Genomic DNA, 26,315 nt, shown 5'->3' on the forward strand with positions numbered 1-26,315 from the left:
AAGATGCAGTTCAGCGGAGACTCAGATGTATGCATTTACCTGGAGAGATGTGGCCACTTGTTCCAGAACGATGTGGAACAAGTAGCTTACATGTTGGGTTTCCTGGACAGTCAGGCCACGGAATGGGTCGTGGAGATGCGCAAAGCTGAAGCAGCAGAGTTAACGAATTTCAATGATTTCATGGATACTCTGTGTGAATGCAATGAAGATCCTTTTACCATTATGAGAGCAAAGAAAAGCATTGAGCAAATCAAACAAGGGAGTTGAACAATCTTGGAGTATGTGCTAGAATTTAGGAGGCTAGCTGGGAAGCTCCGAAATTGGCCTAAAGAATTTAAGATCCAATGTTTCCAGAAGGAATTACAACCCTTCTTGGAACGCTCACTAGCCAGAGGCAGTCCTGAGACCCTGAAGGAGTGGATAAGCTTGGCTGGGAAGGTGGAGACCGACTGGATGGGCATAAAGAAGAAAAGCGCAAGTGGCTGAGCACCCCTCCCAATTTCATCTGAAGTGATGGTGAGGAGAGAGACCTGGAGACAGAAGGAAGGCAGCTAGGATCAACAACAAGTGAAGCGCTCCTGCTTCAAGTGCGGAGAAGAGGGGCATTATGCAGTGAACTGCCCAAAAAATCCAATCCCGTGAGCTGCACCAGGGGGCAAGACGGTGGGGAAATCTCTGAAGGGTCCCAAACGGGAAAAGAGAGGAATAGCTGTTTCAGGAACGGAGGAAAAGTTTCAAGCCCTGTTGATGCTGGACAGTGAATCCTCCGAAGAACATCAGCTGGTGGGAAACTCCGGCTGCCTGCTTTAAAGCACGCCCAAGGGCAGGTGGACGATTCCAGGCTTGAAGATGAAATTGTGAGTCCTATGACAGTTGGGATGAGACTAAGGGCATTAAAGACCAACCACAAAGCGGATTTGACTGCATTAGTTGACTCTGGGTGCACCTGTTGTTTAATAAACCCAGTTATTGTGAATGGACTGGGACTAAGGGTGCAGAAATTGGACAACCCTATTGTTTTTACGCAATTGGATGGGTCACAAGCAGGAGGGGGCCCAGTAGAATTCTATACAGAAGAAATTGAAATGAAAATTGGGGCTCACCAAGAGACTTTATAGTTTTTAGTGGCTGTGATTGCTGGACATGCTCTAATACTGGGACTGTCCTGGTTAAAGCTGAGAAATCCCATGGTGGATTGGAAAGCGGGTAGCCTGGCATTTTCGGATGGCGAATACCAAGTCCCAGGGGGAATTAGTGCTAGCACGCCAGGGCCAGTGCTAGTGGGCGTGAGTGTGGAGAGTCCAGGACTGGGCCACACCAGGGATGTCTGCTCAATCCCAGAGCAGTATAGAGATTTAAAACAGGTGTTTGGTGAAGTGGAGTCAGACCAGCTTCCTCCACACCGAGCAACGGACTGCACAATAGAAATTGAACCCAGGGCAAAGTTTCCTAAACCAAAAATGAATTCTACGACCCCTAAGGAGCTGGGAGCTCTGAGAGAATTCATTGACAAAAATTTGCAGAGGGGATTTATACAGCCTGCAAAATCACCATTATCTACATCTGTCCTATTCAGGGAAAAGAAAGATGGTTCGTTGAGGCTGTGCACAGACTATAGAGGGTTAAATGCTATTTGTAAGGAAAACAAATATCCTCTCCCTTTAATGAAGGACTTGCTAGCCCATTTGTCAAAAGGAAGGATTTTTACCAAGTTGGATTTAAGGGACGCCTATTTCTGAGTGCGGATTAGAGAAGGAGATGAATGGAAGACAGCGTTCAGCTGCCCCCTAGGTTGTTTTAATATCTGGTGATGCTGTTTGGATTGTCGGGGACACCTGGGGTGTTCATGCAGCTGATAAATGAAGTGTTACATGAATTCTTGTACAGGGGAGTGTTGATATATTTCAATGATATTCTAGTTTATACAGAAATGATGGAAGAGCATGTGGAATTGGTGAGGAAAGTGCTAAAGAAACTGTTAAATGCCCAGTTATATGCCAAACTTTCTAAGTGTGAATTTCGCATAGAGTAAATTGATTACCTGGGATATCGGATATCTAGCAAAGGGATTGAGGTGGATCTGAGTAAAGCGCATGATGTAGTTGGATGGGAGACGCTGAAAACTTGAGGCAACTACAGAGTTCCCTGGGGCTTGTGAATTTTTACTGCAAATTCATTTCGAACTTTGCTCAAGTTGCCCTCCCTCTGACTTGTTAAAAACAAAAGGGAAAGATAAAGCAAAAGCCCAAAAGCCAGGAGTGCCTCTAAGTTGGACAGAAGAATGCTAGTCAGCATTTGAGCAATTAAAGATGTTGTTTACGGCGGAATCGATTTTAGAACATCCCGATCCTGAGAAGTTATTTATAATCCAGGTGGATGCATTAGATGTGGCTGTAGGGACTGTGTTACTACAAAAAACTGAAAGTGAGGTGTTACATCCATGTGCTTACATCTCTCGGAAGTTTACAGAGACTGAGAGGTGCTGGTTGGTGTGGGAGAAAGAAGCTTTTGCGGTGAGATGGGCGTTGATGAGTTGGAGGCATTTGTTGAAGGGGTCGTCTCTTCTGTTTGAAGTCTGGACTGATCACAAAAACTTAGAGGCTTTAAAGTCTGCGAGGAAATTATCCCCAAAGCAAGTCAGATGGGCTCAGTTCTTCAGTCAGTTTAATTTCACACTGAAATATATACTGGGGGGGAAGAACTTCTTGGCTGATATGCTCTCTAGATTGTCCCAACACAACAGCCAGAGAGAGGAGGTGGTTGCTGTGGTTATTCCATGCTCCCAGACAGGAATGATGGCTGTGACCAGAACTCAAAGTAAACAGCAGGAGGAGGAACTGGAGGGGGATTTGTTAAAGGAATTGAATTACAAAATAGAGAAAGATAAATGGTTAAAAAAAAAAAAAAATAGAGCCTCTTTGGCAAATGAAAAGGGAGCGTGGTGGTTAGGGAGCAAGTTGTATGTCCCAGCCAAATCCAGAAAATTGATCCTAGAACTTAGCCATGATAGCAAAACAGCAGGGCCTTCTGGGTTCGTAAAGAGTTTACACCTTTTTCGAAGCCAATTTTGGTAGCCATCTATGAGAAAAGACATAGCTGAGTACATGGCCAGCTGCCCAATGTGTGCTATGGCAAAAAGGCAAGGAGGTAAATGAATGGGTCTTTTACAACCTGTAGTGAACCCTGAAAGGCCTTAGAAACAGATTGCTATGGACTTTATTGTTGAATTACCTGAGAGTAAGAAGAAAACAGTAATCTGGGTAGTTACTGACTTATTCTCGAAACAGGCGCATTTTGTGGTGTGCGCCTCTATTCCCTCTGCAGGGAAATTGGCTAAAATGTTTATACAGCATGTCTATAGACCACATGGAACCCCTAACCAGATCATTAGTGATCACGCAGTCCAGTTCACTTTGATGTTCTGGAGAGCATTCATGAAGTTAATTTGGTCAAGTCAAGCCCTGAGTTCAAGTCACCACCCCCGAACAAACGGTGCCTCTGAACGCCTGAACTCCATGTTAGAACAATACTTAAGGTGCTTTGTAAATTATCAGCAAGACAATTGGATGGAACTTTTGCCATTTGCTGAAGTGGCCTATAACAATGCTGTACATCAAAGCACTGGATTTATCCCGTTCAAAGTAGCTACCGGGCAGGACTTTGTGCCAATCCCAGAACTTCCACAAGAAGCCACTCAAGTGACCTCAGCAGATGAGTGGATTAAACAGATAACAGACACGTGGCCAATAATTAAAACGGTGTTATAAGATGCAAGAGAAAATTACAAAAAATACTCTGATCGCAAGCGATCACCTGAAAAGGAATGAAAAGTCGGAGACAAGGTGTACTTATCAACCAAGTACCTCAAAACACTTCAGCCCTCGAAAAAATTAGGACCCAAATTTGTGGGACCTTTTATAATAGAAAAAGTCATTAACCCCATCACAGTTCGACTGCAGTTACCAAAAATCTTAAAAGAATTCATCCCGTATTTCATTGTAGCCTTCTAAAACCTTGCAAAGAATCGCTGGAGTGGCATGCCATACAGCCACCACCAGACCTGTATTGATTGAAAGCGAACAGCATTTGAAGTGAAGGAGATTTTAGATGCCAGAAAACACAGAGGGGAAATACAGTTCCTCATTCAATGGAAACATTTTCCCAGATCCCAATGCGAGTGGGTTGCAAAGAAACATGTGAGAGCATTGCAGCTGATCAGGGATTTTTACAAAAAATACCCAAAAAACCAAAGTAACAATTTCATTTAATGTTGTAAATTTTTCTCTCTCTCTCTAATCTTTTTACAAGTCTCTACTCCCAAAGACTAAAACTGATCCTTTTCCCAGAAGGGCGGCATGTAAGAATCCTCGCAATCAATTAACCATCTTGCTAGTTTGCTTGCTTCATTTCTGCCATTACAGAGAAAAAAAAAAAGGGGGGGGAGGCTGGAAGGTGAATTGTTAGATGCAGATGAACTGTTATCTGGTTCTCAGGAATGCTCAAGGTCGTACCAACATGAGACCAGGAGAGAACCATTGACATGTGCAAGGGAAAGAGACAGAAGAGGAGAGGTGAAACGGGAATGGGGTAAAATCAAGTTTTGGCATACATGGGACTCAGTTCCAGCAATGCTCTAGATCTGTATGCTACTTCTCAATAAATGAACTTTTCTTTGAACCTGCAACAGTTTCAAGGGGAGTTGCTTTCATTGGGAACTGAGTATCGCAGTTTCTTACACTCCTTTTCAGGGAGCAGGCAGTATTGTGAACTCCTGCCTGACGGGTGTGACCAATTTGCACAGCATTTTGTTGACAAAATCACTCAGAATCACCTAAGTGTTGACTCTCATGGACAGAGTGGTGTCCAGAGTCAGTGGTGACTAGAGCACCTTCTTGCTGTGTTATCTTGGATTCCTTTAAGGTCTGTGAACTAGAAAGTCAATAGGGTGTTTAGACTGTTCACTGCCACATGTACCTTGGATCCCTACCTGCTTTGACTTTTACTAGGAGCAGGAGAGGTGTGTGAACACCTGGATCCTAGAGATTGTTAATGCCTCACTACAGGAAAGGAGTTCCTCAGGCCTTGAAGGAAGCTATAGTGTATCCCCTTCTGAAGAGGTTGCCCTTGGATGTGGTTGCTGGGCTCCAACCTTCCCTTTTTAGGAAATGTTGTTGAGATGGTAGTGATAGACCAGCTACACAGCACTCTAGAAGAAGTGGATTATCTGGATTCTTTTCAATCAGGGCTCGGGGCCAGATGCACTGGTTGCTCTCTTAGATGGCCTACATTAGGACCTGATGAGCACTGTATGCCTCTCCTGGTCTTTTTTGATCTCTTGGCAGCTTTTGATACCATTATCCATGGTATCTTACTAGACTATCTGCAGAGGGTTTGGGATTGGCAGCCCTGTTTTCCAGTGGTTCTGCTCCTTCCTCTGTGGACAAGTTCAATCTTTAGTGGTAGAAAATTAGAGGTCAGTTTGGCAATTCCTGACACAGAGGATACTGCAAGGCTCAGTCCTTTCTCCCCTGCTCTTTAACATTTATATGAAACTTCTGGGAGAGGTCATCCGACTCTTTGTGGTGTTATACTGTCAGGATGCTGACCATATCAAGGTTTACATCATCACCCCAGGGTGAAGGGGAAAAGCTGTCAATGTTATATTCTGGTGCTTGGAAACTCTAAGGGTCTGGATGGGAGAGAATAGGTTAAAGTTAAAACCAAGCAAGATGGAGTAGCTGTTTGCTTGTTTTTTCATTGTGATTCTTTATCAACACCAGTATTATCTCTGGATGGGCATACACTTCCTGTGAAGGAACAGACTTGTGATTTAGGGGTCCTTCTGGCACAGATATCCTCAAGCAACAAGTGGAAGCCATGGCTAAAAGGGTATTTTCCCACTTTCATTTGGTGCACCAATTGCAGCCTATGGTAACTGATACTATTGTTACCACGCAGACTATGCAATGTGCTTTACATGGGGCTGCCTTTAAAGGCTGCTCCAAAACTACAGGTGGACCAGAATACAGTAGCCCATGTATTAATTGGTTCTTGATGTTGGGAACATATAGCTACAATACTGCAGGTCTTGCACTGGTGGCCAGTTGGCTTCCATATACAATTTAAAGTGCTAGTTTTGACCTTTAAAGGCTTTCATGGGTTGATACCTGGGTACCTGCAGGACTGTCTAGTCCAGCCTGAATTGGCCCAACCCACTAGATAGGTCATCTAGAGAGAACGGTTGTGGTCCTGCACTTCTGGGAAGTGAAAGGAGACAGAGCTAGGAGGTGATGCTTTTCTGCGGCAGCATTGGTGCTTTGGAATAGTCACCAAGGGAGATCACACTAGGCCCCTCCCTGATGATAGATGTTCAAAGCTGAACTCTTTGGGAGAGCATTTCAGCTAAACCATCTTGGGTTTTTTTTTCTTTCATTTTTTTGTTTTTTCTGCCTTTTTGCCCTTGTGATGGTTAAGGATGATTTACTAGATTATGATTTTATGATATAGATTTCTTTTTTTTCCCCCAATGCTGAATTATACCATGGATGTTTTAATTAATTTTTTTGTATCGTGGAAACTGTCAAGACTCTGGATTGTGGTAATTGATAGATCCAGATAGATTGATAGATAGATAGATCAATCAATCAATCCTTGGCTGTGATTGTTCCCATACCACAAAACACCTTGCCCTTGGCACCCAACCTACTTGATTTTCATAAAACTGTTAAGATGGTATTGTTTCAATGGGCATTTGGTAGCTGATTTTTTATTTAGTTTATCCAATTTTATGGTAAATGGGTCACTGTTTTAGTTTTGTTGGAGCTTGCTGATCAATATCGTTTTTATTATATTTGGATTTTTAAAAACTATTTCATTGTAAATTGCCTGGAGTCTTGGGAGCTGGGTAGTAACAAAATATAAATATTTTTTTTAATTTTTATTTATTTTCTCATATAAATAAATGAGAAAATTAGGCTCCAACCCTAAACCCATCCTACATACATATTTAACTTAATATTTAAATATTCAGCGCTTGAAATATATTCATAGGATTTATTACAGTAAAATATTAATAATATAGAAAGATTAATAGTTTTAACCATATTTAAGAGTAACTGTAATTTAATTAAATCGTATTTCATTTTGGCCTTGTTCCACTGTTTTTTGGAGAGTGTGTCCCTGCTTCTCAAGAACCGACTGTCAACCTACCAACTTCCTCTTAGATGAAGAGTAAATCAGAAGAGCTTCTATTGGCAGGCATATTTGGAAGAAGTCATTGAGTATGCTGGTTCCCAACTGTGATAGGCTTTAACGCTCATGTTTAGAAAAAGAAAGTATAAAACAAAGACAAACTCTAGCAGCATTAGTCTGTTAGAACATAGTCTGTTTTTCTTTTACAATAAAAATGATTCTGTGACATATTATACCAGTGGTTTAGTGAAGTAATTGCAGCAGGAAAGATTGAAGCTGAATAAATGTTAGGAAAGGTGAGATATGAGGAAGTGTGAAGGCCCATGATGCTTTGTGCTTATTGTTGAAAAGGAACAACATCAAAACACCCGCTTTGTTGTACACAGCACTGTGTCTGCTAAACCATATGAGCTTTCAAGGTAAAAGAGGAAGAGCATTTGTGAAATTCATCTTACAAAACTCATGATTAGCTTTGCAGTCTGCAAATATAAATTATGATCAAAATGTTTTTAAAATAGAAGAGCTTCATATTATTAACCTGTCGTTTTCATCCTCTCCCCTCCCATTTGCTCTTTTTGCCTCAGTAATCACGGTTTTACTAACCTCTGCTATTCCACTGCCAGAGTTGATTGATGCTAATTAGCTACTTAATCAGGTACGACAACAACATTCCATTATTGTGTCTTATAGCAAACAGCAACGAACCTGCTCATGTTTTTCTTCTTCTTCTTTTTGTTACCCATATTAGTCAGAAACTTATTATTGAGGGAAGCTAAACATAATGTGAATAATTGCCATATGTAAACTATAATTTGGAATACCGGAATTAACCCTTAGTCTTAAATTTCTTAATATTAAGATATAACTGCATTTTGAAATTGGCTGGAGGTGGGGGGGGAGCAAGGTGAAACAGTTTCTGTTTTTTATAGATGGGTTTGTGCATGTGTGTGCTTTTACTGCAGGTCTTGTTTCTTTAAAAAAATATTCTCACTTATTTGCATGCATATATATGCAAGAATACCCCATTCTCTTCTTTCATAGATATTCTAGTGTTTATTTGTTCAGGGATTGAATAGGAAACTGACCAGGGAAGAAGTGGCATGCCATGTGGCAATTACTGGAATAGGATGGGATGAGCTTATGTGGTCCTTCTTCCTTTCCGGTTAGTCTTCTTCCAAGGCCCTGGATATTCCAGTGATAGATGTGATAATCTCACTATAATGGGATGATATATATCCCATTTATTATGGACAATTCACTTGGAGGTCTTAAGTTAACTCCAAATATCTGCAAGGTGGAAAGATCCACTTCAGAGCAATATGGGTCTGATGATTTTCTTATTACTTTAGGTAAATGCCCTACTGCTTCCTATTTTATGAATAGATTTTTCCTAGAAGAGTTTTTAAAAAGTCACCAGCAAACAGGCATAATTCACTTGCATCTCACTTCTCAGTTCTACTTTCTCCCACTCAAATCCATTTGTCTACTGAGAAATACTCACTTAAAAAGCCTGGCTGTTACTCTGAATTTTTTTTTTTACAGGTAAATCAAAGATAATTGGACTTCAGAATACTTTTAAATTATAGTCTAAGAAAAGAATCTAGTTTAATGCATCATTTGCATTAATTATAAAGAGTACTTTATTATCTCTTAATGTTTATAGTGCTTTTTTGTATCTAGAGGAAAAGTACAGAAGAATTATATAGCAATTTTAGAGAAGTGTGGGTTTCTCTGAACAAAAGGAATTTATGAGAAATCTTAAATATTGAAGAAGAAAAGAAAATCAATAACTAACTCTTGGGATTCCACAATGCTCCTAGTTATTAATAGAGGAAATGAAATATTTCTCTTAAAGAGAATCTTGCTTGTTTTATGAGAAGTACATTATTAAAATCATATTTGCACAGAGTGCACTACTAAAAATCTTATGGTTTCATATAATTAAAAGATACATTCATTATATAAAAGTCTAACTGTATATATATTTTCTATAAATAAATTAAAAAACAGACAATCTCTGTGTGTTAACATTCAGTTTTATAGAGGTATTACCTAAAGGCAAGTTAGTAAAGCCTTCACATTGTGTTACTTTATACTCTAATGCCTTTAACACCTAGTAATATTATTTGGCAACTCGGTATACCTGTTTGTCAACATTTCAGAATTATAAATAGGTCCATGGCTCTATCAACATAAGTCACAAAGCAAAACCAAGCACTTGGATCTCAACCAAATGACTGCAGGGATGCTGCAATGGCCGGAACTCTGAGGACTGCTCGTAAATCCCCCTTGTTCAATGTTGTTGTAACTTTGAATGGTTGCTGAACGAGTGGTTGTAACCTGAGGTCTATCTGTACTACATAACACAATGACAGCACTGTTAATGTATGACGCTGCTACCCTTATAGTGGGACATAAAAGATAAGAGAAAACTACAGATAGAAACAGGCATGGAAAAACAAGGAAAGTCTTTCAAAAGATCTCTGAACTCAGAATAAGGTTCCAACCTTGAATTGGTATGCTAAAGGACACCAATGTACAGATAGTAACCAATTCAAAGGAGATCAAACAAAGATGGAAGAAGTATACTGAAATACTGTACAGTAGAGATGTCAAAATCCAAAACACCTTAGAAGATATTCCCTACTTACAAGAACCTTTAGTATAAGAAGATGAAGTTAGATCATTACCAAGTTGGAAGGCTACAAGAATTGATGGAATACCCACTGAAATATGGCAAACAACAGAAGAAGAATCAGTCAAGGTTCTAGCCAAACTATGCCAGCAAATCTGGAGACACAGCGGCCAACAGATGGGAACAGGTCAATCTACTTTCAAATACCAAAAAAAAAAAAAAAAAAGGAGACCTAACAGGGTATGAAACTATTGAACTATTGTACAATATCCTTAATTTCACAGGTAGCAAACTAATGCTTAGGATCATCCAACACAGATTAGAGCCCTATATGGAAAAACAGATGGCAGATGTTCAAGCAGGCTTAAGAAAAGGCCAAGGAACACGAGACATTATTGCTGATGTGTGCTAGATGATTAAGAAAGCCAAAGAATACCAAAAAGAAGTTAGTGTGTGCTTTATTGATTATAGAAAGGCCAACTTTGAAGAAGCAGGATAGGGAGTATATTGACACTTTTGAACTTTGATGTTGCAGAATACCATAGACAGACAAGAAAACAATCCAGTGGACTATCAAACAAATCAAGCCAGAGTTTTCACTCAAGGCACAAATCACCAGGCTCAAATTATCCTACTTTGGACACATTATGTGAAGACCTATCTCTCTGGAGAAGACTCTAATGCTGGGAAACATAGAAGGAAAGAGAAGAATAGGACAACCAGCAGGAAGGTGGATGGACTCAGTTACAATGGTGATGAACGCACTACTGGAAGACCCGAAAGACCAGGTTAGGGACAGGTTGTCATGGAGAAAATCTATGTGGTCACTAAGAGTTGATGGTGACTTGAAGGCACATAATCAATCAATCAGGGAAGATGAAATCCTGGGATATTTTTGCAGTCTTGCACAAATTAGTGCCTGGAGTTACAAATCTTGTCATGCAACATAGTGGTATGCACTGTCCTCCCATGGCTGTGATCACCCATAGTCAAGTTATCAATCTACAGTGAACCAAAAAAGTTTTCCAAATCTATTTTGTCAGTTTATCATTCTATTGATAAATACCTTTTATAGAATCAGTGCTTGTGAGATAACCGTATCCGGATTGTTAGCAGTGTGGATGTATTCCACTGAGTTTAACTAATTTATGAAGCAATATGTATAAATCATACAATTTTGAAATTAAAAGTTCACTCTAAAATCCTAATAGTTATTGTAATGAAAGGAAGCAAGAAGAAGTCTATTCTGAAGTGAAAGTGCAGTATTTCTTCATATTTATTTTTATACAACAATGACTCTTTCATTCTACAGCCTTTTGAATTAGCAACTTCAGGGAAGAAGACATGCTGTTTGCCTGCAGGTGATGCTGTTGGACCAGTCTGTGAAAACTCACAGCTCACAATAAACAGGAAATAGTTCTGTTCAACTATTTGAGATCAGTGATGGATCCAAACCACGATTACTTTTTCCTATGCTTCTCCAGCCCCTGAAAGTTGGCAAATTTCAAACCTCAGCGTAATTAATTTGTTACAATTTTACTCTTACTAAAGCTGAATGTATTCAGTTGAAAGTAAAGAAGCGTAAAATTGTGCACATTAAATATGTGTGTACATTCATTTTATATACACGCTCACTAAAAAAAAGATTGTTCAGTTAACTTTTTGAATTAAAAATCCTCTCTAATGTTACAAAGGAGAGCTATAACAATTTTGTCACAGAAAATTGTAAGGATTCACAAATAAAACAGGAAAAATTAGAAAAATTAGTCTGTCACTAATTTTCTACCATCAGCACTATCCTCACCTTTCCTAAAATATGAGTTGGTACTGAAGCAGCACTATAAGAAAGGCTGAAGTGGTTGGCATACATGATTTTCTTTACCTATGTGGTGTTAAGCCAAATGTCATCTTTCTTTTTTTAAAAGAAAAATTAAAAATGCTTATACCCATGGTTTGCTTAACTATGGTTTACTGAAGAAGCCATAGTACATATCCTGAAGTCCAAGCAAACTTTGACCAAAGCAAAGCTATAAACAAATGTCTTTTCAAGTAATCAATGTTCTAATAAAGACATAGGTGCAACAAGAACCCCTTTGGCAGACCACAAAGGCCCCTGGAAAGTATAGGCCCCAACATTTCCCCATGTCTTATCAATTTAGAGGTTGTGAAGATTTAAAGGAGTGAAATCAGTGCCTCCAGAACTCCTTCCAAGATCAGGTCCATTTTTGCCTGGCCCCCTCCCTTTTGGAATATGATCTTAGATAAGCTGCACAAAGTCTGGTAGGGCCCTTGGGTCAGCAGGAGTTGAAGGTGAATTCAGTAACTAACATCTGATTATTTTCCAGCCAGCAGAAGACTGTGGATTCTGAACAGCACTGGTTTTTCCAGGGTCTCAGGCAGATTTGGAGAGGGGGGATCCTTGCTATTAGTCTTTTCCACATCATTTATAGAACCTGGGATCTTCTCTTTGCAATACATTATTCTGTCCATAAGACAGAGATTCATCTAAATTCATCAACATTCCATATGACAAATTCACTAAAAAAATGTTTAGCCAAAATATAGCTAAAGCCCTTTTTGCAAAAAAAGGAGAAAACAGCTATTTTGATCTTGTTGATTATATAACATTTGCACACATGGAAAGGAAAGAATGATCTCAAAATTCTCTGCTAGAAGATAAGTTAGGGTGGGAAAGGGTGTAAATTTTCCAACATAGTTCTGTTCTAAGACTGACCAAATTTACAATGAAGTGGGAAGTTATATTTTGTTTCGGGCACATAAGCCATTCTGAAAGAAAATCCACAATGGGATAACTCAGTGTGACATAAGACTTTAATCTTAAAGAAATTATTTCATACCAAAAATGATGTTCAACTCACTAAAGAGAGCTTCAGATTTTTATAAGCAACTTCAATCCTGAATACTGTTACCAACCTTTGGTAACATTCCACTAAATTTTAAAAAGACATGTGTACATTTTTATACTTCCATTTGTTGTTCATTTAAGGGATGAAAGAATTTAGTTTTAAATATGGTGTATCTTTAGTCTTTGTGAAAAAAGAATTACTTTCAGCATAGCTGTGCCACTGAGAAATGCTAGATTTCTCTGCAAAGTAATTTTTTTTTTTCTTCCTAGCGTTTTTCCCACAGGTGCAGGGTCTGCTTTTTTTTCAGATGAATTCAATGTTGATCCATTGGTTGCAACAGGAACTGACCAACTGGCTTGTTGTCTGAGCCCAAAGTTGTGGGCTGAGAGAGTGACTGGCCCAAAGCCACCCAACCGGCATTCATGCCTAAGATGGTACTAGAACTTAGAGTCTTCTGGTTTCTAGCCTGGAACCTTAACCACTAGACCAAACTGGCTCTCAAAAGTAAAGGAATAAATCTTATTCTTTATTAGTAACAAACATTTGATGCCTTTTAGTATTGTTACAGATCCTTGCCAAACGTTCATCGAAAGAAGATACTCTGATTTTGAAACTTTGTGAGTATGCAAAGCATTCAGCATTAGTTCTTTTCCCATTTATTTATGAAGGGAAAAAATACACGCATTTTTTTTCAAATGTATCAATTTTAATGGGGTACTCTTCTAACTAATGTCAGGAATAGCATTATTCATAACCTTGCAAACCCTGCTTATCCCATCATGGCAGCACAGCCTTCTTGCTTCTAGCTGCTCCTATTAATCTCCAAATGTCTACCTCTTCCAAAAGTTGCAGTAATGCAGACATTATTTAGAGGCCATATGGCATAGCTGCTGGCTTAGCATTTATATGAAAAGCACACTGACACCTGGAAGTAGGTAGAAAAGGCATGAAGACAATGTGCATGCTATAGACCAATGTTTTTCAAACTTGGCAACTTTAAGATGTATGGACTTCAATGCTGGCTGGGGAATTCTGGGAATTGAAGTCCACGCATCTTAAAGTTGCCAAGTTTGAAAAACACTGCTATAGACTGAGGTGAGCATGGAGGACATTAACATGGCTGCCCATCTTTTCTAGCATTAAAGAAACCTTCTGGCAGAGAAGGAGCAGAAAGGAAAGAAATGGAATATTAGCAGAGAAGCAACTGGGCAACTACTACTTTCATAATTATTTGCAGGAAAAAGGGAAACTGAAATCCGGAATAGAGGCTAACATTTGAGAATAAGATAATTGTTCAGGAAGTAGCTGCACATATGCTTAATGAAGGAACAGAAACAATGATGATCATTATACTTTCAGAGACTTAGCAGTATTAACCTGTTGGTTACCATAATAAATGTCTAAATGATGATGACATTATCTAGTGGCACTGAAATGTTTGCAAACAAACAACCAAGCTCAGAGAGCACCAAGGACTTCACAGTTCAACCCTCAGCTACATATATTCTCTTCTACTGAAATGTCCAAGTCTTTAAATAATCATTTTACTATCATTCAATTGTCAGTTACAAACCAAATCAGATCAGCGACAGATAACAATTTCATTCTGATTCTTCCCATAACATATATAAAAAAGGAAAGTAAACAAAAGCAACAGCATAAGATGAGAAAGAGTCCCCAGTTTGAAAGATGTAATGAACAAAGACAGTATTTGCAGTGCATCATTCTTTATTATTTACTATAGAAGTAGGCTTTTTTTCTAAGGGGGACGCGGTGGCGCAGCGGCTTAATGACGCTGAAAGTTGCCAGCCAGAAATGGTTGATACTTCAGCGGTTCGAGGCCAGCCTTCGTGTTAGTGGGGTGAGCTCCTGTTTCCTCCCCAGTTCCTGTCAACCCAACAGTTCGAAAACTCATGTGAGTAGATAAATGGGGACTCTCACTCCGGTGGGAGGAAAAATGCTGGCGGCGCCTTGCAAAAAGGAGTCGGGAGCAGTTGCCAGTAGCGCAAAACCGCGCTTGCCCGAAAAAGGCCCGAAGCAACGGAAACCCCGCCTCCTGCGCTCGCCAGCTGGGCTCTGCTCTAGGAAGGAGGCACTGGCAAACCACTTCCGAAACACCCTGCCTTGAAAACTGCAAGGACTCGTCCAAAGCAGTCACTGCAGAGTCGGTAACGACTGAGTGCAGATTAAAAAAAAAAAAAAAAGGCTTTTTTCTGGATTTCAACATGAAGAGTTATCTGAATAGAATAGCCACAGAATAGCCAGATCTGTACAGTTTTGGTGAGATATTTTACACTGCCAAAGAGATAGTCCAATCTTAAAAAAAAGAATCTTCAGTGCAGGTAGTCCTCGACTTATGACAGTTTGTTCAGCAACTGTTCGAAGTAATGACAGTGCTGAACAAATGGCGGTTACAAATGGTCCTTGGAGTTATGGCTGTCCCAGCACCCTTGTGATCATGTGATTGCAATCTGGGTGCTTGGCAACCCATTCACACTTATGACCGGTTGCCAAGCACCCCGCAATCACATGATTGCAATTTCCAACCTTCCCTGCCAGCTTCCCCATAAAGTCAATGGGGAAGATGGCGGGGAAGGTCACAAGTGGCTGGTGTAAATCTCCCCCACCTGCAGACCCTCCCCAGCCCCTCTGCGCTTGCACTGCACTGGCCACTTGCACTGCACTGGCCCTGTGCATCCTCCCTGACCCGTGTGGCACTTCTCATGCACAAGTGGCCAGGGAGGTGCAGCGTGAGTTCAGTGAATCTCAGTGAGGGTGTGCGAGTGGCAGGGAAGGTGCAGCATGAGTGTGGTGGAGCTTCGAGTAGCTGCTGATGGGTGAGGGAAGGTGCATGAGGGTGCACAAGCGGCGGGGAGGTGCAGAGCGAGCACAGTGAGGCTTGGGGTGGCTGCTGCCAGGTGGGGAAGGGTGCACAAGTGGCATGGAGGGTGTGCGAGTGGCCGGGGAGATGTGGCACAAGTCTGAGGTTTGAGGAGGGAGCATGAGGTGTACAAGTGGCGGGGAGTGTGCACAAGTGGCTGGGAAGGCAGTATGAGCGCAGCAAGAGTCATGGAAGGTGAGCGAGGGTGTGCGGGTGATCAGAGAGGTGAAGTACAAGTACAGAGGAGTTGGGGGAAGTACGTGGGTGGGGGAGACTTACCTGAGCAACTTGCGACCTTCTCTGCTGGGTTCTCCATTGATTGCTTGTGGAAAACTGGCAGGGAAGGTCACAACTCATGATCATGTGACCGTGGGATGCTGCAACTGTCATGTCATAATTGTGAGCGACCTGGTTGCCAAGCACCCAGATCGCAATCACATGACTGCGGCGGTGCTGGGATGGCTGGAACTTCGAGGACTGGTCATAACCACCACTTATTCAGTGTCGTCGTTACTTCGACTGGTTGCCGAAGGAGTGGTTATTAATCGAGGACTACCTGTAGCATCTTAGAATATGCTGCATCCTCAACTGTTCAAAATGGCAGTACCAATACCTATCTTCGTTTCAGGCACTTTTGGAATCATATAGCTGCATTTCTTATTTAAAAAAAAAGCAAGAAACAAATCCTCTATACATTAGATTCAATTGCCATTGGGGAATAAAATCATCATAACTTAAGTTTTTGAAATCCATCAGAACCCATCAGGGTCCTCATCCACACAATTAAAAAGGTCCTGATAACATTTGGCAGCCTCATCGCTACTGGATTCTTACATTGTCTGTTTCACTGCTTGCTTCTGCACTATCACTGCAAGAGCAATCAATCACCCAAACTTTGAGATGGCATTCTGTTCAGTCCTCTGAGCTATTTACTCCATTCATAAAAAGCAGCACCATACCACTAAGCAGAGAATCATCCACTTCACTAAAATCAGTTTATATAACTTGTATCTTTTCAGAACAGTAAACCAGTTAATATGTAGGAACTGTATTGATGTCTCTTTTTAAGGGATTACTTAAAGTCTCTTGCCCAGAATCTGAACAATACTATGTCAAAATAAAACCCATCAACAGCCATCTCATTTAATGTGCTAACCACAAATTGTGTTAAACTAGACATTAATGTTACAATTGCCAGCTCTTTACAGAAATCTTCTATAAAATGAATTTCTGGGTGCTAATCTACCTATCAAGTTTCTGTAGCATATATTGGATAAGACAGTCTCCTCCAGGGTTTTTCTGTGTACAGAGAATTCCAAGTAAAAATAAGTTGATGCATTTATTTTAAATATCAGGTGTCTACTATATATCTAAATATCCATATCATAATGAGGCACTTTTTGAAATTCCTTTTAGGGATTACTTAACAGATTAAGCCCTTCACATGATACCTTTGGACTAAAAATAAGAACAGAAATATTTAAATAGCACATTAGAATCCACATAATGTATGAATACACTATGGTTTATAAAGTGTATAAGTTATAGTTTATAACTTAGCTTACTGCATGAATCTAGCCATTGTGGTATGTTCAAACAACAGATAAAATAAACCATGGCTTAATATTTGTATTAATTCATGAAATCATTGTTTTGTTATGTTCCTGTAAAATAATTCAGGTGAACAGGTAGTCCTTGCTTAATGATCACAGTAGGGACCAGAAAATTGGTCATTAAGCGGAACAGTCATTAAGCAAGTCATCACATCACCAGACCCAATTTTATAGCCATTTTTATGACAGTTGTTAAGCAAATCACCATGATTGTTAAGCGAATCACATGGTTGTTAAACGAATCCAGCTTTTCCAACTGACTTTTTTGCCAGAATTTGCTTAACAACCACGTGATTCATTTAACGACCACAGGATTCACTTAACAACCATGGGGATTTTCTTAATGACCATCATAAAAAATGTCACAAATTACAATCATGTGACTGCGGGGGTGCGTGATGGTTTGCAATGGTCGTGAGTATGGTCATAAAGCACTTTTTCCAAGACTGCCGTCGTAACTTTAAACTATCGTTAAACAGATGGTTGTTAAGCAAGAACTACCTGTATGTATGTGTGTGTGGGGTTGTGTCTGTGTGTGTGTCTATGTATATATGTGTGCGTAAATGTATGCATATATATATGTACTATGTATATTTGAATATGTGTGCTTATGTGTATAAATGTGTATGTGTGTGTGTGTGTGCACGCGCATGTGTGTTGTATAACAGAACTCTTAATCTGTTTTAAATTTTAGTTGTACCTGGGTTCCCTTTGGATTGAGGTGGCAGATAAATCTCATAAATTAAAAAAAAAAAGGAAGAAAAGGAAGACATCAAGAAATTTTACAATCCAGGCAACATTTAAACTACAATCATTCCAATCTGTACCATGATCTATTTGCATTACATTATAAGACAGCCTTTCCCATCATGGTATCCTGTGGTTGTACTGAGACTGTGCACCCTAGAATTCTCCAACCAACATGACATCAGTGCTGTGGAAACTGATATAAGACTCCTCTTAACTACAATCCTTTTGTGGAACCAGTAAATTTGGGTGGTAAATACAAATACTGAATTACAATCATAAATTAAATACAAAATCCAAAGAGTTCAGTTCAGGTAAATAGATGGCAACAAACACTGCCCTGGAAGAGGAAGCATTATTAGGAAATGCTAGTGACAACATTTTGTGACTTTTCAACCCAGAATAAAGTCTTATAATAAGAAAAAAAAGTGGTAATCCTAAAGGACAAATTAGTTACTAGATTTCTCTTTTTCTCTGTGTGTGAAATATATCAAAACGTATGAAACATCTTCTCTTCAGAAAGAAACCTATAGGACCTCTTTTTTTAAAAAAAGCAACTGAAGGAACACCTAATAGAGACCCATAAAGTTTTAAACAATACAGAGAAACTACATTTTCAAAGTAAGAGTCCTCAGAATCCTTCCTTTAAATTGATTGCCAATAGCTCAAAATAAAGAAAAAGGAAGCATGTTTCTTTAAAGCAACATATAATGAACTTCCTGAATTCTCTACCTCAGCAATAGAAGGATGGCGAGCTGGGAAGTTGTTTCAAAAAGAATTTGTCAAAAACAGAGAAAACAGGACTCTCAGAAACAATTTGCTACAACAACCTTCCCCAACCTGGCGTCCTCAGATGGTTGCGGACTGAAACTTCCAAAATCCCCACCTAATTTAGCAGATATGCTTGCTGTGAATGCTAGGAATACCATCCTTGTATACAGGTGGTTAGAGAAAGCTGAACTAGGAGAACTGAATGAATCATCCAGCTTCTATGTTACTAGATACTACAAAGAAGCCAACCAATAATTTCCATACATTTCTAGGAAGTTGGGCTGGCTATCACTTATCATGGGCTGGACCTCATGCAACAAAGCAATTCTTAATACAGAACTGTCACCAACATTACGTTATCTGCACCATCAGGAAGATTTTCCACCCTCTCTTTTAAGGCCTATCAAACTCCAGCTGTGTCAGTCACTGGACAACGGTCTGGAAGATCAAACATGTGAAACTGCATCCAGACAATAAATGATGGGGAAAGCTTTGTTGGATGACAGTTTGCTCAGTACCACCAACCCTTCCTTGCACTGCTCAAGCAGGGAATCATGTGTGTGTTCTCATCTCATGTAGGGTAGTAATGAGACACAACAGGCTCAGCCGTTACTCTTTATAAACTGTCAGAGCGCCCTAGAAAGTAAATTAGGTACCTGAGTTCGGAGAATTTCGCTTTTTGACAATTGCATGTCACCTGTGAGCTCTTTCACCGTGATGCCCAGCGGTTCTAGACGCTTGCTGAAGTAATTCGTCATTTCAGCCGCCAATGCCTTCATAGGAGCAACATAAACTATCTGCACCAAAAAGGATACTAAATTGATAAATGAGCAAAATGTTCAACACTGAATATTCACATCAACGGATACCAATCACAATTTATGTAAAAATTTATATTTAGCATTTACAGCAAGAAACCTAATAGCAGCATGTGGATTTCGGTTATTTTGGTTTAGAATAAATGCTCAGCTATTTTTAAACAAAACAATGTCTTTTGTTTATAAAGGACTATCATTTTGAACATTTGTTCTGCACCAAAGCTAAATATATTTTCAACACTTTCACACAGGCAGCAACATTTCCAGAACCAAAAAAGTGAATTGCGAACAAGCAATGAAGTAAATCAACAAACTCTGTACCCATATGTCTTGGAGAAAACAAGCTGTCCTTGAAAACTTCTTAAATTCACAATACGTGAAAATCATACAGGGACATATCTCTGCCAACAAGTTATCAAATTGCCCTCTACATCACTGAATTCCTACCTTAAACTCATCCTTTTTGATAACTCCATGTTGAACGTGCTGACGGATTTCATGCAAAACTGTTAACATGGCAATGTTAGTTTTTCCTGCCCCAGTAGGTGCACATATTAGCATATTCTCATTTGTGTTGTAGGCAGTTTCAAAAACAATGGATTGGATTCGGTTTAATCGTTTCATGCCTTTAAAAGCAAGTTGTCCAATCTACAAGGAAAATTCAGGAAGAGAAGAAAAGCACTCCAATTAAATAGTGAATAAAATAGTTACAGCTGAGCAAAGACACTATTGCGCAAACAGTAGCAAATATTTCTGCATAACAAAATGGATTATCATTCATTTAACATGCACTGAAAAATATTTATTTTTATTTTGAGGCATGGGAACTTTCAATTCAATCTGACATTTCCAAATATTTCTTCAACTTTTCTTACTGGAAGAACTTTCATAGGTCCCATTTGTCTCTTCTTTTTCGCTTTCTTAATTCATCTCTATGCTACCATCCTAACTCAGATTAAATGTGTAACAATTATCCAATTCCTCTTCATGCTTTCTGTTTTTCAAATCCAATTCAATTGCTATTGCCTGCTATTCTTTATTATATGTACACACACACACACACACACTTTATACTTCACTTCTCTGTCATGCCTGTCAGCATTTGTGGAACAAACTAAAAATACTGGGGTAAATCCCAATTTGTGTTTAGTGGTAGTCTACTAAATGGTGGACTGAGCAAGGATTTTGACCCTTCTTCCCTCGTGGGCCCCCTGAAATCTTAATCCATTGGATACACTCTGAAATAACTCTGGAGATCCCACTGGCAGGATGTGTATATACGTGTGAGAGAAATATGTGAATAACTCACTTTTTGTCTTTCTTGAATCTGCTACTTAATGATCCAGAACTTCTGAGAGAGAAAATATATACCCACGTCTCCACATAATTTATGTTTTTATAAAGCTTTTACCATTTTTCATCATCATTTTTCTAAACTGCAGAGTCTAGCATGTGGTCTCTGTATTTTTGTATGCCTTCTTGCAAAAGTAGAAGAAAAAGAAATTGAACAATGGAAAATAGGCTCATTTCAAATTGCTTTATTAAAAAGCACTGCCCAAAAGCTTATTTCAGAAGTACCATCTGTCAGTAAGAAACTTTGTCCGCAATTCAACTTTGGATAGCTGGCAAAGTACAGTAGTTAAATGTCACAGGGCCTAGGAGACCATAATTCAAAATCCCTATCATGAGTCTTCCAGTTTGTCATATCATATATCATACTATTTCTCTCGACCTATTATATCTTGTAGAAAAAAAGAAATGCAGTTGTGTATTTCTCTCATACATTATGTGCAATTAAAAAGGCAGAGACAAATACCCCAACAATCAACAGTGTCTGTACAGCAGTATTTGTAAAAGATCAAGGCAATCAAAAAGAAATATGAAAGATCACATGGATAGAATGGCTGGAATTATAAATCACAAAGCATAGGATATTACATTGGAATACCTCCATTGTGTTGCATTTCACAGTGATGTAATTTAAGTAGTACAAACAAAACATTCCATACTTATTCCAGGCATTTTAAGATCAGGCCCAGCAGGTCAATGAGTAGACATAAAATGCAAGTATGACCAGAATAATAATATTTTTTTAAAAAAAGGATAAATTCCTTGCCTTCTACGATCTCAAGTTACTTTGAATTTCAATCACAAGTTCCCAAGTTACATGTCTTCATTACTTTCATAAACCATCGTAATAGCACTATCAGAGACTATATAACAATATATTATTTTATTATTTTCTCCTTTCATTTTCTGACCCCCAAGTATATGTCTGGAGAATATCATGCAATCATTTTCACAAAACTACTTCAACAAATGATTACACAGAATTAGTTTAGAATTCTACTGCTAAACCAGAGTTTTCAACAATAGCGTCAATCCACTAGAACTAATAGTATCAAATAATTTCTCTGTTGTCTCTAAATTATTAAAAGTTTAAAGGGATAAGTCGTCAAGGGAAAAACCAAACTCTAATAAAAAATTGCCAACTAAATAAAATCCATTACAACTGAAATTCATTCTGATTTGTTTTACATGTTGTTATTGTTGCTGTTATACAAACTGCTGTCCTTATCTTTAATCCAAAAGTTTAAGAAAAAGACACAAGTAAGAACTCTGACTAGTTCTCAAAATTCATTGGAGAATTTACGACTGTTGTTCAAAAGTCCATGAAGAAAACTGCTAGGTGTTCAGTCTGCTTTTTGTCTCAGTAGATTTTTAAATACATGGAACAGCACAAGGGACCAGAACAAAACTTTCAGAACACCACTCAACACTTTCACTTGAGGTAGAGCCACCAATGTACACTTTTATTGAATCAGCTCTATATCCATCTAATGGTCACATTCAACGAGCTCTCTATCCAGCTAATGGTAGCATATCCAGCCCACATTCTGCCATCTTCTCTATCAGGATCTCATGGGGACTTTGTCAAATGCTTTGTCTTCAGCAAAGTATATTATGTCCACACATACCCGTGGTTAACTAAACTGATCATTCTATCAAAAAATGAGACCAAGTTGATTTGGCACACTTTGTTATTGATAACCCTATGGTGGCTCCTGCTAAACAACACATTATTTTCTAAATGCTCACAAACCAACTGCTTAATAATGTATTACATAATTTTGCCCAGTATAATGTCAAGCAGACCAAGGTTAAGCTGTAGTTACTTTGGCCTTTATTGCCTCCTTTTTGAAGAAAGCAACATTTGCCCTTCTCAAATCCTTGGGCAGTTTAATTGTCCTCCATGATTTCTCAAAAATCAAGAAAGCGGCTCTGAGATGACATCCACATGCTCATTCAAGATTGTCAGATGTAACTGATCTGATCCTAGAGATTTATTCATGGAAGGCAGGTGCTCCCTAATAATCTCTTTACTTGCCTTAGATTGCACTTTCTCCTTTTATCAATTTATCTGCTTAGGTCCATTTAGGGAGAAGACTGAAGCAATTTAGTAAGAGCTTTGCCTTTTCCTCATCACCTATTTCAATACTACCATCTTCTCTAAACAGTAGGCAAATGCTTTCCTTTGCTTATCATTTTCTAAGGACATAAAACCCAAAGGACACTGGGGCATAAACCGAAAAAAAACAAAAACACTCAAATGACTCCTCAACATCCTTGCAGTCCTTTATCCTTTACCACTAGTTATTCTTGGCTGAGCATCTAAGTCTCTGTCTTCTCCAACCTACTTGAATAAACAGAAAAAATAAGTCTTTTCTTCTTTCTTTATTCCTGTAGAGCTGCTTTTTGTGAGATGGATGGCCATATAAATTCAATTAATAAATAAATAATAGCTAAGAGTTTCTTTAAAAAAAAACCCCTGATATGCATATAAAATTGCAAGAATTTGAATGAGCATATCTGTTTGCAACTTGGAAAATAGCTCCTCAATTATATTGATGTAAGATCACTTTTTTTTAATGTCAATGTAGTAGTATTCCTGGTACTTAACCACCACATACATTTGTTTCTAATAATTGTTGGTTCTTTAGAACTGCTTCTCCACCAATTTTGCCTTTGGGTTGTCTTTGACAAACTCCCATGATCCACAGCCACAAAGCCTCTAACAACACTGAAGGGAATGAGAACAGTAGATGCTAAAGACACCTGGAGAAAAAATGCATTGAAATAAACTGGTCTAGAAAATTTTATAGAATATTATACAGCATAGTAACTGTGATTTTCCTCAGCATTTGATTATATCATCTTAGTATTTGGCTGTTATAAATGAGATATTAAATCCACCATCTAAATTCCAAGATACAGTCTTCAGTAAAGAAAACAGGCCTTGCTGGTTCACATTCTTCTATTAACTAAACTTCAAAATACACTAAAGAAAACCACAATTAAACAAAACAATCCTTAACTTAAAGAAAAAATAATGAAAACCAAAAAAGAAAAGATAAAGTTAAAAAACCCAAACAAACTACAGTAGGGAAGGAAAACCTATTTCTGAATTCTGTACCTTAGAAAGAATTTATGCATCAGCTATATTGAAACCAAATGCTAATTAAATGCACTATACTGGAATTATGTTTTTTTCTATATATTTAAGTTAATTTAATAACCTATTAAGTCACTGGATAACCTAATGATCTAATAAGTCTTGTACTCAAAGAATACTTTGAGAGACATTAATATTACCTAATTGATACCCAAGAGAACATAACTACTTGCTTCGCTTGATTCTATCATCGATAGAACATCACATTTACAGGAAGGAATCTTGACTACTGAACAGTTGCATTTCTGGATCATGACAGGGCCTAGAAAAAGCTAATTAACCACCCTCCAGCTAATCATATGGATACAGCCAACATGTCAGGCTCTGTTATGCTAGATGAAAACAGCCCTGCTGCTTGTGTTGCAAGAACAGTGATGCACTCCAATCTTCTCTCTATGCCACTATTAACAGCAGCAACTGTTTATGGGAAACCTGGGGTATAAAACAGAACAGAAATGACAAATTGAAACACAAATATAAAAACAGAAAGCAAAAGTATGTTGAGTCTGGCCTTACAAACAAGTTTTAAAATCTATCTACCTCCTCACTGAGAAGATGCATCAGCCTGCCTTTCTCCTGCCTTACATTTACATCAATTGTAGGACAAACCTCATTCCATCCATTAGAAGAAAAACACATATGGACATGTGCAACTCTTCCTTTCAAGCTCACCAGATCCAGAAAGGGAAGGGTAGTCAACCTGATGTCCTCCAGATCATTTGAAATACAAAGACCCTGAGCCCCAGCCATCAGGGCAGTTGAAGTTCAGAGTATTCAGAGGGCACCAGGTTGTGTCATCCTGTTGTAAGGCCTCAGGTCACATTCTCAACAAAAAGGGAAGACATGAAAATACCTTCATAGCATCTGTGACATGAGTGAGCATGTTGCTATCACACTGGCTACAGACATTATATTTTCTTAAAGACAGCTCAAAACACTTCTCAGTGTAGGGGGGCCAGATCACTGCACAACTGGAGCTCACCCAAGAGGAAAGGGGAAGGCAGGTCACTACCTGCATCTCAAAGACAGATTCATATTCCATTAAGATAGCAAAGTTGTAGCCAACTGAACTTAAATACACTTCTCCATCTGATCTGAGCACATGTAAGGCCAAAAGTTTGATTTTTAGACAGACACTGAAACAGTAGCATTTCTCCCACAACTTACAATTTTAATTTTAAAATGCTTTTTGTGGTCTTATATACTTTCTGTGTTTTGTCTGGCTATTAAGTGCAAAATTAAAGATAAACTGTGTGGTTGTAAATGAAATATAATTATATGAGAAAGAGGCAATCTGCATAAATAACTGGACTCACAGCAAGAGTAATATGCAAGGTGCATCTTACAGGGAAGTCTCCAAGAAAATCTAGAATAGAATGTTATTGCAATATTCTTGTTTTATCACCCAATCTGCAACATTCAGCTCCATGCAATTATAAACTGTTTTCTCCATTCCTAGAACAGTTTATTTATGGGAGATGCTGTTGTATTTCTGGAAAATCTAGATAGTTGCAAGTTCCTTTCCCTTGATATAGAGCACATTATGTGGTACCAATGTTATTTCTCCTTTTGTGTGATTCTGTCATCTGAAGATACTCCTCCTTTAGTGCCTAAGTAAGGAGATAATGACAACAGCTTACTTGTCTATTATGACACTCAAAATCAGCATTGCCCTTCAAAGATCACTTGCTTAGCACCAACTCTTAAGAACTGCAGCTAGTTGGAGAAAATTATTGTGTGTTCCCAGATTTTAACTAAGGGATGTACTGAATTTACATCTCTAATTTTATTTCTGTTTTAGTTCCCCTGCTATTTTAAATGTAGACTTAATGCTATTTAAACCACTACTTTAATTCTGCTTTTGTTTCCTGATTTTATTGTGTTACATTACATTGTTAACAACAATTTATGGGGGGGGGAGATAAATATAACAATTCAGAGACACACAGAGTTAAAGAGTGGATAATGTTTAAAGCTGTATATTAAAAAACAGATTTGTGGATTCATAAAACATCAGACCACTCCTGCAGATAGTAGCTTCCCTAGTATTCCCCACTTGTTCATAGTGCATACTTTATAGTTCACAAGATACTGAGTAGGCAGATGAGGAAGGCAATAAAAGGAGTCATGATATTCACCACAACAATGCCCAGAAGTGGTGGTGGTGATATTCAGCCAGCTATATTCCACTCAGTTCTGGAAGCCTATGTGCAGAAGGTGTGTTTTCTAGGAAAGAACCCAATTTTCCTAATATGCTTTGAGTTCCTAGAAAACAATGA

At 38.7% G+C, this 26,315-nt stretch overlaps 1 protein-coding gene across 1 annotated transcript in view; it reads right to left on the reverse strand.

The window, feature by feature from the left end:
* Positions 1-26,315, reverse strand: part of ASCC3 (activating signal cointegrator 1 complex subunit 3) — a 234,016-nt gene that overhangs the window by 175,499 nt on the left and 32,202 nt on the right. Inside the window, exons 9-10 of the mRNA XM_007421586.4 lie at positions 19,971-20,171; positions 19,362-19,502 (exon numbers count right to left, since the gene is read on the reverse strand). Of these exons, the coding sequence (XP_007421648.2) occupies positions 19,362-19,502; positions 19,971-20,171 (342 nt within the window). The remainder of the gene's footprint in view (positions 1-19,361; positions 19,503-19,970; positions 20,172-26,315) is intronic.

The sequence above is a fragment of the Python bivittatus genome, unplaced genomic scaffold, assembly GCF_059951505.1.
Source record: "Python bivittatus isolate LINGU-HERP-01145 unplaced genomic scaffold, Pbiv_v1 ctg000020_np1212, whole genome shotgun sequence".
Lineage (NCBI taxonomy): Eukaryota > Metazoa > Chordata > Lepidosauria > Squamata > Pythonidae > Python > Python bivittatus.